At 39.7% G+C, this 19,051-nt stretch overlaps 1 protein-coding gene across 3 annotated transcripts in view; it reads left to right on the top strand.

The window, feature by feature from the left end:
* dtx1 (deltex 1, E3 ubiquitin ligase) overlaps positions 1-19,051 on the top strand; it is a 72,821-nt gene that overhangs the window by 47,559 nt on the left and 6,211 nt on the right. For 2 of the 3 annotated variants that reach the window (XM_074669980.1, XM_074669981.1), the window contains exons 4-8: positions 7,753-7,814; positions 7,982-8,143; positions 14,839-14,900; positions 15,031-15,189; positions 17,776-17,937. In XM_074669980.1, coding sequence (XP_074526081.1) covers positions 7,753-7,814; positions 7,982-8,143; positions 14,839-14,900; positions 15,031-15,189; positions 17,776-17,937 — 607 coding nt within the window. The remainder of the gene's footprint in view (positions 1-7,752; positions 7,815-7,981; positions 8,144-14,838; positions 14,901-15,030; positions 15,190-17,775; positions 17,938-19,051) is intronic. The other variant, XM_074669982.1, reaches the window with a different exon arrangement.

Genomic DNA, 19,051 nt, shown 5'->3' on the forward strand with positions numbered 1-19,051 from the left:
GGTACAGAGCAGTGATGGTGGTGATGGGAGCCATGTTCGACGATGAAATGATGATGGCAGACTTTCCGTGCAACGAAGCCGCAGCAAGCGGTGAGCGTTATTTTTTTTTTATATTTGTACCAGCGTCAAAACTCGAGCGTCTAGTGTGGCGCGATTTCACTGGACGCACGACTACATTCGCTCTCAACGCTTTCGGTGGATGCGCAACCTAACTGTTTACACGTTACAGAAAAATCCTACCCTGGAGGCCCTTTTCAAGAGTTTGCGTTTCAGGTCCGCTGAAACGCAACAAAACGTTTGCGTTTCACCCTAAAACTGTTGTGTGTAAACGGCCCCTAAGCTAGCGGCTAGTGCAGCTAGCTAAGCAAAAAATGTCTATATACCTACTTTTTACCTGTGCTTTTTGCGCTGTATCCAGAAGCTATTACATTTAGTGAGAACATCTCAGGGTGCGAGCGCTCCCTGCCAGCATTTCTCTGTTTGCAGCAAAAACCCACCTTCAAAATAAAAGCCTCAAAGCATTTTCAACAAACAACACAGCTATATGACAGTAGAATCAATTTAGATAATTAAGATTGACCATTAGAGATAAAGCAAATTTTTTATTTAATTTCTTGCCCTCTCATGGGTTATGTCAAAACTCCTCCTATTTAAAATCTCATATGAAGAGTTTTTAGCTGCCAACGTGTTAAAATGAATTGTTATTGTAATTGTAATTTATTTTGTACTTTTGTTGATTTGTTAAAAACAAGTTGTAAACTCAGAGAGAGTTTTTTGTGCTTTATTTTGGACTTAACAGCAGAGTGATGTGCTGTCTTTGTTCAAAATGATCTGTCACTGTTAATTGAAACTTTATGTATCAAAAATACTAACAGTATCGGTACTCAGTATTGGTGAGTAATCAAGAGGGGGTACCACTGGTATCAGTCTGAAAACAAAGCAGTATCGAGCATCCCTATTCCAAAGGGCATCAGTGCAAAAGTTGTGTGTAGTGTAATTTTTCATGCTTATATGACTATAGTATGAGGTTATTGATAGCATTATTAGACACTGACTTACATACATCTTCTAACAAATAGCGTTAAAAGTACCATATACATTTTTATGCAAAAAACCTGCCTGTTGATATGTTTTGGTTTAAGTTAATGAAATATAAACCACAGTATCTGGAAGTGAATATTTAGTTTTAAAGAATTAAAAGCTAAACAACTCATCATTCCACTTTACTCTGTGCAGGTTTTCATTCAAACAGTAATTTATTGATTTACGATTTGCTCTGCTTTTTGTCAGACAGTAAAACTGTCTATAGGTGCAGACAGTTTTATTATGAGATGCAGAAGAAGTCCACTTCATCCAAAGAAAAGAAGTGTGAGTGTGTGTGCACGCAGCCATCGACTGTGTTTATGAGCTCCTTGTGTTTTTGATTGCTCGTCTCCGCTCTGACTGCAGGGCTGTGTGCCGAGAGCAGAGATCATTATCCCTCAGTAGGCCGCTGCACCGCTCCTCTCCGGCACTCACTGCAAGAAAAAAATTAATATTGAAATTAATGAATAAATCATGACAGCTCATCTGGACTGAAATGATGCAACTTGGAAAGTCTCGCTGTGATCGCTGCTTCTTCACGGGGCATTTCAGGCGCATTGTTACCCCCTCATCAGCGTATCAGGAGGCAGGATTTGTTCTGCCTCCTGCTACATGCATCAATATGCGATTGAGCTCTCCAGGAGTTCCTTCCCTGCTACTCCCCCCTGTCTTTATCGTGCATAATAAACAGATGAGGAAGTATTAGTCCTCTGTCAGCACTTTCCTAACCAGGCCTAATGTGTGCTCTCCATTTGGGGAATCACTTCATTCGGAGTCTGATTAAGTCCTCAGGGCAGGCTGGAGATTCCCTCAGGAAAGAGAGACGGGAGGACGATGGTGAGCAGGAGACAGAAGAGGGAGAACAACCCTGGTGCCCTGACCTGATAGGAGCCGTAATTAATGCGGTGTTAATGGATCAGGCATGTAGGGGGACCAGATTTATCACTTAACTGGTTTCAGGTCACAGATGACATCTTAAGGTGTGAAAAATGCTACCATTGGAAAAATCATCAGTAGGATTTCTACACCACACACTGCTTTCCTCGATTTAAGAGTACTTTTCACACAGAGATGGACAAAATGCAGAAATGAGAAAACACAGGTCAGGAGGAAGGGAAATGAGAGTTGGCTGGGTGAAAAAATGAGAAGGTGACAAGGGTCAGTCATGTTAGTTGGGTATTTTTTGTCATACTAATGAGCTGCTGTGCTGTGGAGGGATAGAGAAAGGTGAGAGGTCTGCACATGTTCACCTTAATGACGATACACCAAGCCAGGGAAGCCTTACAATCTAAGATCATTTGACTCTATTTCTTTTTAAAACTTAAACAACTGTTAAAGTGTTTTTCCTGCTGGCGATGTGGGCACAGAGACAGAGAGGAATAGAGCAAAAGGGAAAAGTTGGAGTCAGAGTTAAACCCTTAAAGTCAAGCAGTGTTAAGGATTGTGAGCAGAGAGTGAGGAGGTGGCATGTGTCAAAAACCCCAGGCACTCCAGGCACAGCCAGGATAGACAGGGTCAGGGCCTGCAGAGGTGCACTTTTCTGAAATAATGAGGAGAAATGAGGAGAAAAAGGGAAATCGTCTATCGTTGCGCAGAATGGCTCCAGGTTGGCTGCCTAGTCGAGGGTGCAGGTTTGTGTAGAAATGAATTTGTAGTGTATGGATAGGAAATCTTAAGTTTTACTTAAAAAAACAAAGTGGGAAACAGCTTTAAAGATGTGTATCTGTGTATGTCTAAAACAAACCCAGTGTAGATACAAGCTTCAGTGCAGCAGATCAAATCAGAGGCTGTAGCTGGTTATATTTTCATTCCCTAACGGCGTGCATATTTCACCCACACTGCATGTTGAGTTAGTATTCTGCTCTCAGGCTGATGGTGGGATCTTGAATTGAAGAGCATTAAAGATGAGAAGCTTTCTAATTAATGTTGTGTTATGGATCCTTGGTGGATCTTCTGCACAGTGTGTAGTTTGTGCAGGGAACACGCAATGAGATGGTTTTAAGGGCTCTTCTGTTGTTTCTCCTCTTAATGAAAAGTGTTTGATCAGAGCGCTCTCTGAAACAACCTCCATTACACATGCACTGATAAATTACGGTGTCTTGATCACTGAGAGTTTTGATTTAATTTAGGCCTGGGTGCATTTTTAAATAAATCAGGAACTCTTCCTCAGGGTAATTTATTTGTTTTTATTTAGATTCTAGTTCAGCTAATCTCTTTTTTGTGTCTGATTGAATCTCCTCTTCTGCTTCCCACATTCTCCTCAGAAGTGAAAACCATCAGTAACCTGTCATTTTCTGACACAGACTGATACTTTCTGAGCTGTGATGGGCAGCTGGGTGCTGCACAGTATTGAGTGGTTCATATTTCTCACAGGGGCTGACTGCAGCAGGTGAGTTCCTCTTACAATCTCAGCCCCAGCTGTGGTTAAAGGTGTGAAATCACTCTCTGTAGCTTGTAGCTTTTAACACCTGCGCATTTAACATCCTGACCAAAGATGTTTATCGCAACACCCACTCGTTGTAGGTTTCATCAAAAGTCACATCAGTCTTGCACAGAGCTAGAGTCACATGCTCCTGGTCTCTATTCATCATCTGGTGTGAGACACAGAGAGTCTGAGATAGGACACATCAGCCTCAGCTGGGACTCGTGTCCCTTTTTGTTACTGCACTCAGCTTATTGCAGGGCTTCCCCTGGCACAGGATCAGAGGCTCTCACTAATATCAAAGCAGTCTCTTGATGCAGATCTGCAAAACGCCTCAGAGCTGCACGGCCAAAGATCTCAGCTGCAAATCATCAAGGGGCAGAGGGATACAGGAGTGCAATGAGGACTCAGAGGGCTGTTTCTACTACGATGATGTGTCACTGTGTTCTGCAGGGGCGTTGTTTTGTACCTCACAGATATAGATAGAAAGTGTCTTCAACCATCTCCGAGTAATTTTACCTTCATGTACAGTATCAAACACTGACCATCAGTGGTGCTGTTGAGCAGGTTTTTGCAGATTAATGACCATGTGTTCTGGGTTTGTTTTGTACGCACAACAGCAGTGGTGGAAGAATTATCTGAAAGCCATACTGGAGTCATAGCACGGTAGATATTTGAACTAAAAAGACAGTAATCTGAATACTGAGGCTTTAAACGCACCTGTGTGGCAACTTGGGAGTCCTCGGACAAAGATCAGTGTGCGAAAATCAGATATCTACAGGATGTGCATGTGAATTATGAATAAACACGAGAGCAGAGCCACACAAAACCACGACAGCTGAATAGTGAAATACATCTCTGGGCTGGGTGTACCTTGTGGAAAAAAAAAATATAAACACACCATTGGTTTTAAAATCTAATCCACTAATTCATTAATCAAATATTGCCACGTGGATCCAGGAGGACCAGGAGCCCCACGTCACATTTCTGGATCAGTCATCTTTGTTTTGATGCCATGTTGTTCACTTTGGCACCTATTTCTAGGGATGGGTACCTTTCTAATTAAAAAAATATGGTACCGATGCTCTGTACCTGACAATCGGTATTGGGGGGTCAACGGAACCAATTTTGGTACTTTTGAGTTTGTTACGGTGGCCCTGAAGGCCAATGGTGTTAAATATTTCAAAAGTGCAACATAAATTTTAGTAGCACTAATACATTTCACTAACCACAAATTAATTTCAAAAAAGACAAATACATTTGAGATATTATTCCTATTGGCCTTTAGGGCCACCGTAGTTTGTTAATGTGGTTATAAATAGTGATTTGCTTAATAATAAAATTTCCAAGTTTTTCAATTTTACGAATTTATTTCTCAATATATAAACTTTGAATGCTGTGGTCATGTCCAGTATGAAAAATCACCTACTCTTCCACTCCTTCACAGTCACAACGATGCGTTTAAGTACCAAAATATGATACTGTTTGATTTTACGTGGACCGGTTTGCAATACTACAGATGGAATTCAGTTGGTACCTATAAAAGTACCTAGTTTGGTACCCATCCCTCCTTTTTTTCACATTCAAATCAAATCAATAAAAAATAATTTGATATGTGTTCCTTACATTTGATGCGCTCCTGCTAGACATTTAAATAAGTTCTAGACGATCTCATTAAGAGTCCACTGTATCAGTACAACAACTTTCCTGCAGTCTCACATTTTAATAAAGCTTGTTTGGATAAATCTACTCATTCATTATTTATAAAATCTTGCACATTCACATCTTTAAATATTTTCTTTAAAGCATTAGTAATGCTTTCTCAAGCTAGAATTAAATGTCTTCTTGTTTGTGTCTTACATGTATTAATACAGACGGCATTAAGATTTAAGAAGGGGGTGTGTGTGTTTGAATTATGGAACAGTCCAGGTGATAACTTGACATTGTGTAGCTGTCTGCAGAGTCTAAAATAAGTTTTTAAATGAAGCCTGAAGAATGATTTAAATGTAAAAAGACTGAGAACTAAGGAATATAATCTGAGTTATATCACGGACAGTACATGAGGCAGAGTTGAGTCTCGGGCTCCAGCCTGCTCTTCTTCTGGACACTGATTGTGTGAAATAGCCTGGTGTAAGCATGTATTCATTTTCAGATAGTGTCTTCACTGTTAATCTCTCGTCATCAGCTGATCCCTGTCTCCCTACCTCTCTATCTGTCTGTCTCTCCAGCACCTGCAGGTGTTTGTCTCTCTTCTCTCTAATTTTCTTTCTGCAGTTGTTGGTTTGTACGTCTGTCTGTATGAATTAATCACATCCCCCTCAGGCATTCATGCTAGATGGAAAGATATTCTAGAGATTAAAACAATGCAGATTTTCAGGCATTAAAAAGCAGCTTTGTTGTTGATTTGCATTAAGTAGCTGTCTGGCCTCTCAGGCAGTAAATACTAGAAAAAACTATTCTTAAATTTTGTAAAAGAACTTGTTAGCTGTGAGGACCACCTGAGAAAGGTATTGTTTTTTCAGGATTAAGACTCCTTTCCCCATGAGCCCTTGCACCCACTGTAGTGGGAACGTGGCTCTAACCAAGGTGTTTTTTAATCGAATTAAAGGAGAGCAGATCTTCTTTTTTATCACTACATTTCTTGGGTCAAGACAACTTTTCACTGGATACAACAGTTTGGTGCTAGACTATATTTGGCTCTACTCACAGCCCTTTGCTCTGAGACATCCGTAACATGTACCGTTAGTGAATCTTGAATATGTCCTGCCAGGCATCTACCAAACAGAGCTAACGTAACCTCACTCTTCATTTTATTGACTTTGTTTGAATAGACCACTGCAGAATAACTGCTGCATGTGGATTGTAATGAACGTTATCACAAACAGCTAGCCGGTGTTTTAGTCTTTAGCTCGGGTGCCATTGCGCCATTGCAAACACAGATCTGTCTTCACTCTACTAACTTTCTCAGCCAACGCAGTGTTGTCATCGAGACTTTGACGTGCCATAAATAGCATTTTAAAATTGCCTGTATAGGGGCTGATAATCTCATTCTGAAGTGTGAATTATGATTGGGCATATATGATCGAGAGACTCCTCATGGGGACTTTAATGTCAGCAACATTCAACTGATGTGCAGAAAGATGTCAAGGTATTTAAAGACAGAAATGACTACTGAGTTGCTTGTAAAAAAAAAAAAAAAAAAAGAAAGAAAAGAGTCCTCCAATGGGGTAAGAAAAATTAGCTTTCATCTAAGAAAAGAAATGAGAAATATTCTTGAAATTAAAAAACAAAACAAAAACAAAAACGTTTTTTATACAAGAAACAAACAAACGAAAAAAAACAGTCTTACCTCATTGGTGTTTTTCTTTTAATCTTTATGAGAAACTCAGGCATCATTTTTGTCTTTTAATATCTTGTAATAACTTTCCCTCTTGGTCTTTCTCTGTGTTTACTTCCTTCAAAGTAGGATGTCTGCCTCTTACTATATGTGCTGTTGCTAACCAGCCGTTTTAGGTGTTAACTGTTCCTCAGTCAGATCCTCACCTTTCCATCAAATGACCTGAACTTCAGTAAATGGTTGTTATATCTAACCTGAGGTGTGAGCTGTTCGAGCTCCTTTGCTCTGTGGCCCCTCGCTGTGGAAAGCTTGTTGAGTTAAAGCCTGGCCCCTGAAAACAGGCTCACCGCCTTGTTTGCGCGTGTTGAAGCCTCCAGTGCTTTTTCCGCTCTGCTCCACAGATCTTGAAGAGTGTGCAAGTCAACTGTCTCTGTCGTCTGTGTTTGCCACGAACTCCAGCCTCTCCAAATGTCACCCTGAATCAGGCTCTGCTGCAGTGCTTTGTGCACGAGTCAAACTGTCTCATCCCATCGCTGTTGACTCCGTCTCAGTGGTGGAGCACATGTGACATTTAACGGGAGTGTTTTTATGGCATACAGAGCACAATGAGCTGCTGCTTTGTGACCTATAGGCAGCAGCGCACACTCAGGACTGTTTGTAGTTCATTTCTGATGTCTGGGGTTGAGTGAAGACTGTGGGAGCATCGATTAACTGCAGTTTCACCAAGAAGCAAAAGAAGGGACCACCTTTAGCAACGCAGAGAAGTTCGATTTGCTTAAACGTCTGTTTTCTATTGACTTATGTCCCAGAACGAGCATCACACATGGATCCTCAACCCCCTAAAGTGAGATGGAGCAGTTCGTTTTCTGTGCTCATACATCAGTCTGAAGGTCTTCTCTGTCTCTTAAAGGGTTCCTGCTCTCCCAGTGAAGAACCTGACTGGATCTGGACCAGTGCACCCAGCACTTGCAGGTCAGACCTCACTCACTTTATCAAATCAGTTCAGTAAACAGCCCCTAAGAGTGTTTTGTGGTCTGCTCTGGTTGATCTTAACGACAATCACAATCAGTGCCTCTTCTTTCCACTCTTCTGTTTGTCTGTTTGTCTGTATGTCTGTGTGTTCTGTACATTTGCATCAGGTATGACAGGTATCCTGATGTGCGCTGCAGGTCTGCCAGTTTGCCTGACCAGGGCCCCCAAACCCATCCTGCACCCACCACCCATCAACAAGAGTGACATGAAGCCTGTGCCTGGGATCAACGGCATGCGCCGCAAAACCAAGAAGAAGCACCTGAGAAGAGGTAAGTTGGAGACTCAATGAAAGAGAGGAGAGGGCTGGGCACTGAACTTCAGTTCTTTTATGGCTCCAGAAGTACCGAGTATCAAAACATACCTCATCTTTCCATACCAAGATTAATTACCCAAAGGATTAAAAGGATTAATCACTTGATCAAGATCTGATGCCACTGGTGATTTGTGGGGGTGGGAGAAAAAAATTATTATTGTAGTATCAGGATTTTTTAAAGGACTTTAAATCAGGATTTTTTTTTTGTTCAAAAACCAAAAGTTTTTATTTTTGTTGAAATCCTTCATTTAAGTCTTTTTTATAAGCTGGTTTGAAAAAAGTTGAGATGTCAGATCCCCTAAATAAATCCTAAAAACTGATTCACATGTGATGTGCATTTTTGGGGAAAATATAACTTCTGATAAAGTTTATAGACATCATCATCATTTGACTTTTTCACATGTTCTGATGTTAAAAAAGCAAACTAAAAATTGGAACTATTGAAGAATTGCAATTCAAATAGAACTGGCGCCCCAAAAATCGTAAAAGAATCGAGAAAAGTATATCGTCTCAGCCATGGTGATTGGCTGTAACAGTACAGCACGTGGTTGCGGCATGCAGGCTGCTGCCAATTCAATTTATGTAGCATTTTTTTTTTTTTTCAGAGCCCTCTAGTGTATTTTTTGTCAAAAAGAGGGGCTACTGACAAACCTGGCGACTTTTCTAGTTTGGAGACTGACGTAAAGCATGGAACGATCTCTAGCATGCACTGCTTTTCAATGAGCCCCACCCCTCCAAAACAGTCAGACGGACGAGTCCTCCTCACTAACACAGCAGCTCTTCTTAGAGCGCTGTCACACTGGCCATCCATACTGTGCCCCGAGCACGCTTCAACCCTAAAGTCAAGTTTAGGGATGGGAATCAAAAACCGGTTCCTGTTGAGAGTCAATAAAAAATGTTTCAATTAGTGCTGTCAGGCGATTAAAAAAAATAATCTAATTAATTACAGGATTTGTAATTAGTTAATCTAATTAATCGCATTTTAATCTCATATCTGCTTAAGGTCCCAAAATAAAGAATTTGAATTCCAGGACATTAAAATTACATTAAAAGACACTAAAAAACATTTAAAAATAAGGTAGGAATATATACAACACATTTTTAGGTACCCTGATGCATAAGGAACACATAAAAAAAGTTTTATGGTTCTATCTTTACAAAAACTACACAGTCCTGCACCTAAGATAAGCTGATTTTATTTTTAGGACGTTTTTTGCTTCTGTTCACATTTTTACTCGATGTGGACTCAATTTTCACCGCAATATGAACTTCTATACTTCTATGAGGTCAGAAGAACCAGGGCTAAAGGGTAAAAACTGTGAGGAACTATGTACAAAACACTTCATTCAAGTCTTGGATCAAAGAAAAGTGAAGTATTCTCAGTTTAACATGCTCTGAACACACAAACTGTTGCTCATTGGTGCAGAGCAGCCCCAAGCTGAAACATGACACCAGAAAGATGGAAGGAAATTTTCAAAGAATTCTTTAGATTTAAATACAAGACATTTATCGATCATTCAGGGCTTGTGTAATGCAGTACAGAGTGTAAAATTACCTGTTTTTTACAGAATTGAGCAAATGGTTGATTTTCTGTAGATTTTCAAAAAGGGCGTGTGAATAAACGAGATGCGGACCCACTCTCTCTTCCCCCCCTGGTTCAAAGCGTGTTGCTGACGTCAGGTGTGATACATTCAGGGACCGTCGGAAATTTGAAAATTTGACGAGAACACCACTTTTTCCATGTAGGACAAACTGTTTGTAAATGCCAGACATTTGAAAATAAGTGTATCTTTGAACGCCTCGCGGGTTTGCGATCCAGACTAATCTGCGTTTATTTTTTTTTACGCGATAATTTGCGGTGTAATTAGTTAATCTAAATAACGCGTTAAAATGACAGCCCTAGTTTCAATCCATTGATATCGTTAGCCTTTGTGCTGAACGATTCCTTGATCAATTCTTTACATTGTGCAGGAGCCACCGGGCTTTACGTCGACCAGTCTGCTGCAGATATCTAAGCTTAGCAGTTAGATAACGTTTCCCAAGAAAACTCTGATTCAGGATTTTTAGCTTGAAGTTTCACTGAAGAACTGACTTTATAAAGAAATGTAAATTACTCTCTCTCTCTCAGGAGGTTCATTCAGTACATTTGACATGGTATAAATCACCTTATTTAACAAAATAACAAAATAGCGCAAGCCTGATGCTAATGTATATGGGAAACTGCCTTAATATGCTAGCAGTTAGCACACATCAGTATAACTTCAGCTTCAGAAAAGAATTTCAACTTTCATCACAGAAACATATCACATCACCTCTTTGTAAAAAATACTGAGAATTTCAAGTGTCAAAAGCTAACAGGCAATTAAAAGGCTCATAGCTGACTTCATAACTACAGAAAGCTTCCAAACAACTTAAACCATTGCTATAACCACTTTGAGACACTAGATGGCCTACTTGAATTGTTAATATATTACAAAACAGTACATCAATATCACATTGTGTGCAACTTTGACCTGTTTCTGTATAATTATGACCAGAAATATCCAGACTCAGGGACCAATTACATTTTATTCACTTACAGTATAAACTCAATTAAATGTTGTTGACACAGAAAACCTGTAAAGCTACTTTTTGTACCACGAAAATTCACAAGAGGAATTGATAAGGGAATCGATAAGGATTCAGATCGATAAGCAGAATCAATAAGGGCATTGGTATTGACAAAATCTTATCAATTCCCATCCCTAGTCAAGTCTGTTTGGCCAGTGTGACACCAAGTGTGCTGTGCTCAGGCACAATTCACTTCTCTGCTTTGGCACGCTTCAGAGAGGTGAGCTTCATCGTGGTGCACTTCATGCACGAGCACAAGCAGCGGGTATGAACCATGACGTATGCTTTTTTATAAGATAACTGCTCAGACTGAAAAAATACTACAGCTGAAAACTAAGACTCCAGATTTGTACTAAAATGTATTATAATGTAATTTTCTTTTTGTTAAAACTGACATCATAACAAAAGTATCGTTCAGTAACCAGTATTAAAGTAAAGGTATTGGTATGGTGCAGGTTTAGACAATGTTTGATACCCAGCCCTGTGGGAGGAAGTCGTAAGTTTGAAATGCACTTGAGGGACGACTGGTACAACAACTGACTGTGAGCAGACTTCCTCTTTGCCGTCATGCTTTCCATGTTTCTGTATCAGCTTTCTATGGACCTGTTTTTAAACAAGCAAACAAAACCCAAAGCTGTATTTTCCTGTGATCAAGGGGCTGTAATGGTTTTTTAAACACCTCCAGTTAAAGCTCCAATGGTATATCAGTATGTATTACCTCACTCGGGGTATCTGGTGATTAGTTGGGAAAGCGATCCTGCTCCTGCTATAAAACCTAATGAAGAATGCTGTTTCAGATTTATGAGCAAATGTTTACACTAACTATTTCACAGATGTTACCCTACACACAGACTGACAGAGCCTGTTATAAGGAAAGTAATTAACATGGCGCTGTTGTGTGAGCTGGAGTCAGAGAGGATCTGGTGTTTGGTCTGACTGCTGGCTTTGAATAAGTGTTGGTCGATGAAAAGCCGCAGAAAGTCTCAGCCTCCCGAGGGAGTCTTTGTTGTAACTGATGAGTGGGGCTGCTGGGTTTCCATTTCTGCTCTGGGGTTGTCCATTTCAATCTGTCAGAGCGCTTTATGTTTCTCGTCAGCCAATAACTCACAGGGATGTGTGACTGTTTGGTTAAATGGAGGTTGATATAGTAGCATTATAGTATGTAATTCAGCTTTAAGAAAATGGATAAAGTGTTTCTTTCTGTGCTTTAGGGACCATTTGACACACTGTTCAGGAAGAATACAAATACTCCTTTAAATATGACAGAGCTTCTGCTACGCTAGCTCCAGAATTTTAGACATGTGCGCTAAAAGCTCCAAAATCTAAATCTTTGTACCATTTTCCCCAGTAACTGTCAAAATAGACGACTGCTTCTGAAAAGTATCCTTGACCTTCTCATGAAATGTTAACGGACGCTCTGCAGACTGAAAAAGAAGAAGGCAGCTACATGTGCAACTTGTGTTTGCTGTCAGCAGTCAAAGCATGAATTGAGAGATGCTGGAGGGCTGTGAGAGGAATAAAGATGTGTGTTTTTCCTTGAGCAGTAAGATTCAGACTCATCCTGCTTTGCTTTCTATTCAGGAAAAGGTCAGAGAGGCTTTTGATCCTGCTAATGAAGACATCTAAAAGCAAAAAGTCTTAAATGCACAGTAGAGTCTGTTCTGTATTCTTCCTCCTAGTTCCCTGCCTCCTCTCTTTCCTCTACCTTTTTTACCTTAACGTGTTTTTTTTAGCTCTCTCTGGTTCTTGTCCCTTCTCTCCCTCCCTCTGTTCACTGGCTGTCCCTCAAATGAACAAACAAAGGCTTCAGGGGAAAGAGAGGTTGCCTTTAAGCCTATTTGGGGTGTAAGCTGTGGGTGTGCTTTCAGCCATGCTAGCACGGTTACACCAAAGGATTATCAGAGAGAGCAGGGATGGCTGGTTGTTATCTGTCAGTTTGAAGGTGACCTCCTCTCTAACGTCTCAGATATACATACAGAAATAGTCGGTTAAACTTATTCACAGGCCAGAAGTCATGAGGTTCACTGAAACTTGAAGTGGTGTTCAGAGATATTCAGATACTAGCTCAGGGGGAGCAAAATATGAGTCAAAAATAAAACTTTAAACATTTGTTATAGACAACATTAAGAAAAAGACAAATGGGGATAAATGATGCAGCTGATTCTGGCTGCTGATGTGAAGGGGGGAGTGGGAGGAGCCAAACACTGGCTCTTGTAACCAGACCACAGGTGCCACAGATCTGAAGCTGGGCAGATCAGGAGGTCAAAGGTACCCTCAAGAAAGAAAAGAAGAAACAAAAAATAAGGGTGGCACATAACACTTAATATGATTAAGCATATTATGACTCTATCAACACCCGTTTTACTACAAATACTGTGTGGTGGGGTATAATTTGAATATTTTTTTATAGTAACAAAGTTTTTGGTGAGACAGATTGCCATGAGTTATATCTCCCTACAGATGGAAATGTAAATAAATAGTGTTTTTTTATATTCTTTCTTACTGTACTTCTGTATAAATGCCACCAAACAGTCTCTCAGTATGTGTCTTTATCTTAAGGATATTTTCTCATGTATGTGTAATTATTTCCCTCAAGTGTCAAAAAGACATAAGCTTTTATTTTGAAAGAGCCCCGTCAGTAGTAGGGTGAGTGAAAACAGTACAATGACATATTTGTGTCTTCCAAAACCATAACTAATGATCTGTGCCTGATAGATTCATGGAATTCCTACTTTGAACAAGCTAAGCGCTACGTAACTGTACTGACCTCCATATACATAATCAAACCATGCTAGAGTGCGTTCAGTATTAAACTACTCTGGATAACCTGACAGAGCCAGGTTGAAACATGCAGCCTTGTGATTGGCAGAGCAGCGATAGAGGTGGGTCTTCCTCTGTCTTGAGGAGCTAGAAGTGAATGCTCAGTGAACCTGTGTGCAGTTTGAGAGAGCTGCTGTGTTGATGAATGTGTTCATTTCTGACTGAAAAATAGCTTCTTTGGCCTCCACATATCCATTGATGTGTGTTTAAAGACAATAACTCAAGTAAAAATTTTAATACTTGGGAAAAATTACTTGAAAATATGAAAAATAGCCTAAACAAACCAAAAATGTCACAGACCTCCTACAATACCTCCTGGGACCCCCTTTTGAAGACCTCTGTCCGGGACTTTGATTGGCTGTTTGCCAGGTCAGAGGCCTGACTTATTTGGAGAAACTACTTGGACTGTCTGTTAACAAGCTAATTGGTGTCTAATTTGTATTTATATGTGGCAGATTTATATTTGTGAATACTTCAAATTGTGATTTTATTTATCATTTTATTTATTTATTTATTTATTAGAATCACACACTTTCAGACATTTGTACATATTGGTTATTTGTGGTTAGGCAATAGAGTAATTAGAATTAATTAATTAATTAGTAATTAATAGAGTAATTCCTGTTTTCACACTTTTGTCTGTTTATACAGAAAAAAATGAATTCAAAAAGAAAAAATAAGTAAATAAAAATAAAGAACAAAATATATAACACAATAAATTTTTAAAAAACGAAATTGTAAACATGAAATGATTTAGTTTGAACACTTAAATAGAACCAGATTTAACAAATAAAGGGAGTTAAGGGGAGATATAATATTCACATTTCATAGACTAAATCATACTGATGGAGTAACTGGCTGGATTCATTTCTCTGTTATTGCCTAAAATAGATAAATTGTGAGTTTTAAGGAGATATCATCATATATTAAAATGTTGCACTAATTGTTGCATAAACAGTTGCTTGTTGGAGCAACAATACTTTTTATTTATGTTGATTAATTTTTCTTTCTGAGCAAGAAGGAGAAGAAAAACTTGAACCTTCTTTAGAGTCAAATATATAAAGGTGACTGATGTTCACCAAGCTGGATGCAGCACTTTATACTGTCTAAATATTTCTCACACTAGTATTTGAGTCTGAACAACCCTAGATGACCTTTACATGTTATAAGTTAGAATTTTCTTTGGCTTATCTTTTTCTTTTTGACTTTTTCCATAACAAGGGAAAAACCCAGAAGATGTGGTGAGAAGATACACAGAGAAGATAAAAGTGGCACCAGATGAGGTAAGACAACGACACAAAAAGAGCTTTATGCCCACGAATAGCTGCACTTGGTCACCTGACAAAGTGTTAAAGACTCATAAATACACAGTCAGTGGAACGGCAGCTGAAGTATTTTCGTCGTCTATTCCAGGACTGTACCATCTGCATGGAGAGGCTGGTCATGTCATCCGGCTACGAAGGCGTCCTGCAGCACAAAGGCATCAAGCCAGAGCTGGTGGGCAAACTTGGCAAGTGTGGGCACATGTACCATCTGTTGTGCCTGGTGGCCATGTACAACAATGGCAATAAGGTGGGTAAAGGCTTGTGAGCCAGACGCTGTTGTGATGTCACTCAAGCTCAAATTATAAACTCCCAACGTTACACGTTTCGACTGTAGTACAGTCACTGGCAGATGATCAAGATTCAGAGTTGTTGGATGGAGAAAGGATCTCATGTAGTTTTGTCAGATCAGTCAAATCTGTCTGAAGTGCAATACTTTTAACAGATTGTGCTCACCTCAGTGCAGAAACACAAACGTCCTGCTTACGAAAGCAGAAAAGTCACATTGGCAGCAATAGAGAAATGCAGCCAGAGGATGTTAGAGGCACAAGTTACATTTTCTTACTTCTGGTGGTTTAAAGCTTTGGGGATAGTTCAGGTTTAATGTGAAGATATATGCCCCACACCTTTGACTTTTCAGAGAGCTACATTTGACCATTTCACCTGCACCTTCACTGGAACTCAGACATATTAAACGTGTATATTAAAGTCCTGTAAACTGCCTCTTGGACACTTTCAGCTATGACATAGAGATCTTAGCTTTGGACGTTGAAGCAATATTGAATTTTTATTTTTTTTTGTCACTTGTGGGCAGTATTGACCTACAAAATGACGCTTTGTTGAGTATGGTGGTAATCAGTTGCTCATAAGCGATTACACAGAAGTCATTCATGTTTCTTATGATCCAAAAGATATCTGCTTCAGGCTCCTGTTAAGATGATCATTTCTGCTTTTCACTCCTGGTTCACAGGCTACTTTTGTGCCAATTGGGCTTACACTGTTATCTGCTATTTGTTATCTTTTGTCTGCTCCCTGAAAACAGCTGTCTGATATGAGGTCAATAAAACTAGTAAAGATAAACAAAGACATTAAAGGTCCCATATTGTGCTCCTTTTCTGCAGTTTAATATGGATCATTGATGTCTTCATGAAATGGTAGTAACATGTTTTGGTCCAAAAAGCCAATAAATCAAGCACAGCAGCATTGTTTCCAGGCTCTCATAGCCCCTCTGTTCAGAACGCTCTGATTTATTTTCATATGTAAATGAGCCACTGCTGATACCGCTCTGCTAATCTGCGTCACTGAGAGCGGCGCCACGAGCTTCGAGTGCTCAATGTTTAGAAAACAGTGAACCTCGTTTACCGTAACATTGCAGGCTAAAACAACAGGCTAACCGCAGCTAAAGTTAGCATCCTGAAGCTAACATAGACACAGGGGGGACACTGAAGAAAAGCTCTTACATCTGCTCCACAGCACACAGCATTTAAAATACTCACATTTCCAGGGTCTGAGGTTTGTTGGTGGATGGTTGGTAATGCGCCTGGATTCAGGACCAGTCTATTCACTAGCCCTCTGTTGTACTGTCCAAAGTTGGAAAAGCAGTCGGCCATGACGTGACGAACACACAAATGCACAGTTTTACTGAGTGTAGCTGGCACATTTCCTTGATAAATGAACTCTAGCCACTTAGTCTTGTCTTGTTCTGAGATGGGACGCTTGTGCATGGAACTATGTGGCTGTTTACTGCCAACAACGGCGCAGCTCTTCAGCTTTGAACAGCAGCGGGGAGGGGGTTCGGGGGTATCTGCTCCGGTGGACCAATCAGGTCATACTTGCCCCTGATTGGTCAAAAAAGGGAATCGCTGATGTCGGCAAATCCCGGAAATTCTAGGACACCCAGCTGTGAGCTTAATCTTGAAGTAAATCATGGTCTTCCAGTGCATGTTGGTGCAACATATTTAACTGGTTGATTTATTTTTAGAAACATGTCTTACATTGCAGCTAAATCTGTCTTTTTTTTGAGTTGATGTTTATAAACTGGCTTGAAATGCTTTAAAATTTCAAAAAAAAACAGCTCGTTTTAGGTCAGGATTTTATATTCACAAGCACTACTAAGAACAGGTTTTGTCATTAAATATCACATTTTGTGGGCTGGGAGGAAAGCCAAAGACCAAAAAATTTCACTAAAAGACTAAATAAAGTGATTATTGCATAATATGGGACCTTTAATATGGCATGTGACAGTTTAACAATAAGCTAGACAAACACTGCTTAGGTATTTATTTAACAAGTTCTGATCTAATCTATTTCAAGTCAAATAACTTTATTTTTTTTTATAGTTAGACCAATATTTGTTTCTTTGATTATCTGTCAATTTAATAATAATGTTAAGTCATTATATTTATACTTTTATCAGCTTTTGTGAACAAAAGCTGATAAAAATACAAGTGAACTTGAAGATTTTTGCATAGTGTCTTTTGTTACTGCTTTAGCCTTTTAGTCTTTTAGTGTCCTATTTATTTCTCCTCACTTTTCTGTTTTATTTTCTTATCTTTTATATCTTATTCTACCTTCATTGTTCCTCATTAAGATCTCCTGATAGCGTTTCCTCAGTTCACCAACACAGACGTTAAGATTCTTGTGTTCCTTTTGATACACCGGAGGGTGTGGGTAGATAGATAGATAGATAGATAGATAGATAGATAGATAGATAGATAGATAGATAGATAGATAGATAGATAGATAGATAGACCCAAATCTAGATTTCTAGATTTGCTGAACATGAGCATTAAATGTTGGTACCAACAAACCTCTACTGACACTGTCTTTCAAACAGGATGGCAGTCTTCAGTGTCCGACATGTAAAACCATTTATGGGGAGAAGACGGGCACGCAGCCTCCTGGGAAGATGGAGTACCACGTCATTCCCCACTGCCTGCCCGGCTACCCCGACTTCAAAACCATCCGCATCGTCTACGACATTCCTGCTGGGATCCAGGTCAGAGCTCAAATCCTTCACTAAATCCTACATGCTGCTTTTGTGCCCTGATCCACTGTCTCTCCTTTGTAAATCCATGCCCTTTCTACACCTGCTGCTTATCCGCTTAAGTTTGAAGGTTGGTTTTTTGGTGCAGGAAGGTGAAGTGCTGTAGCCGTGTAAGTGGAAGGAGCATTATTAGGGATGAAACAGAGACTTCCTCACAGTCAAAAAAGAGAGCTGCTGTAATCACATCATCTTTATCCATCATTTATTTCACACATGTAGAAGAAATTAAGAATACACAAAATACATTTTAAAAAATCATGAAAATAATAAAGAAGACCAGGGCTGAATCCAGTGAAAGGTTATTTCAAATTTATAACTCATTGCATTCGGGGAGAACGCTTGTTTTGTGGCTGAGTTTGTGTTGGCGAGATGAGAAGGTCGCATATTTCATCCTGACTGCTGAGAGGAGCTTTAATGGAGTCAATAAACTGACCTTTTCCCTCCAGAGTGGGCTCAGCGTCCCAGGAGACAGAGAATAGCAGGGGTCACCTGACCGCCCAGGTCTGCACAGCAGCAGTTTTTCCAAGAACAGTTTCTTTGGTCCTCTGTTCTCTCCCCGTCTCTCCCCCTCACTGCTCTGTAATGGATTCATTGGACAACAGAAAAAAGAAGCATATGAGTATAACAGTCTCCAAATAATGGGTATTAGTGAAAGCCCTGAGAAGATATCTTACAGAGTGATTTATAAATTCAGTTTTTCTGCTTCACAGCACCGACACAAAGGAGGACAGTCAGTGAATAAAATGTGTCACTTTAATCTGCTTAATTAGAGAGCCTGATAGATGCAGACAAAGTGCAGAAGGAATAAAGAAAAAGATACTTTTCAATGTCATTTCAGCTTCACTAGAAAAAAGGAATGAGGGGAATAAAGTGCAAAAATGTGTCCTGATAGGTGAACTTTAATACATGTTTTTACTTCATTGATAAGAGTTGAGGCTGTGCAGGGAGTGTTGCTAAGAGGCTAGCCTGTGGAGGGATCAGGAGTGTATCAATCAGGCTCAGAAGAAGCCATGATGTTTAAAGAGATAATTGATATTTACAGTAGCATATCTGTCAGATTACTCAC

This window comes from Halichoeres trimaculatus, unplaced genomic scaffold, assembly GCF_033239565.1.
Source record: "Halichoeres trimaculatus isolate MK-OKI-2021-1 unplaced genomic scaffold, fHalTri1.1 fHalTri1_scaffold_5, whole genome shotgun sequence".
In the NCBI taxonomy this organism is placed as follows: domain Eukaryota; kingdom Metazoa; phylum Chordata; class Actinopteri; order Labriformes; family Labridae; genus Halichoeres; species Halichoeres trimaculatus.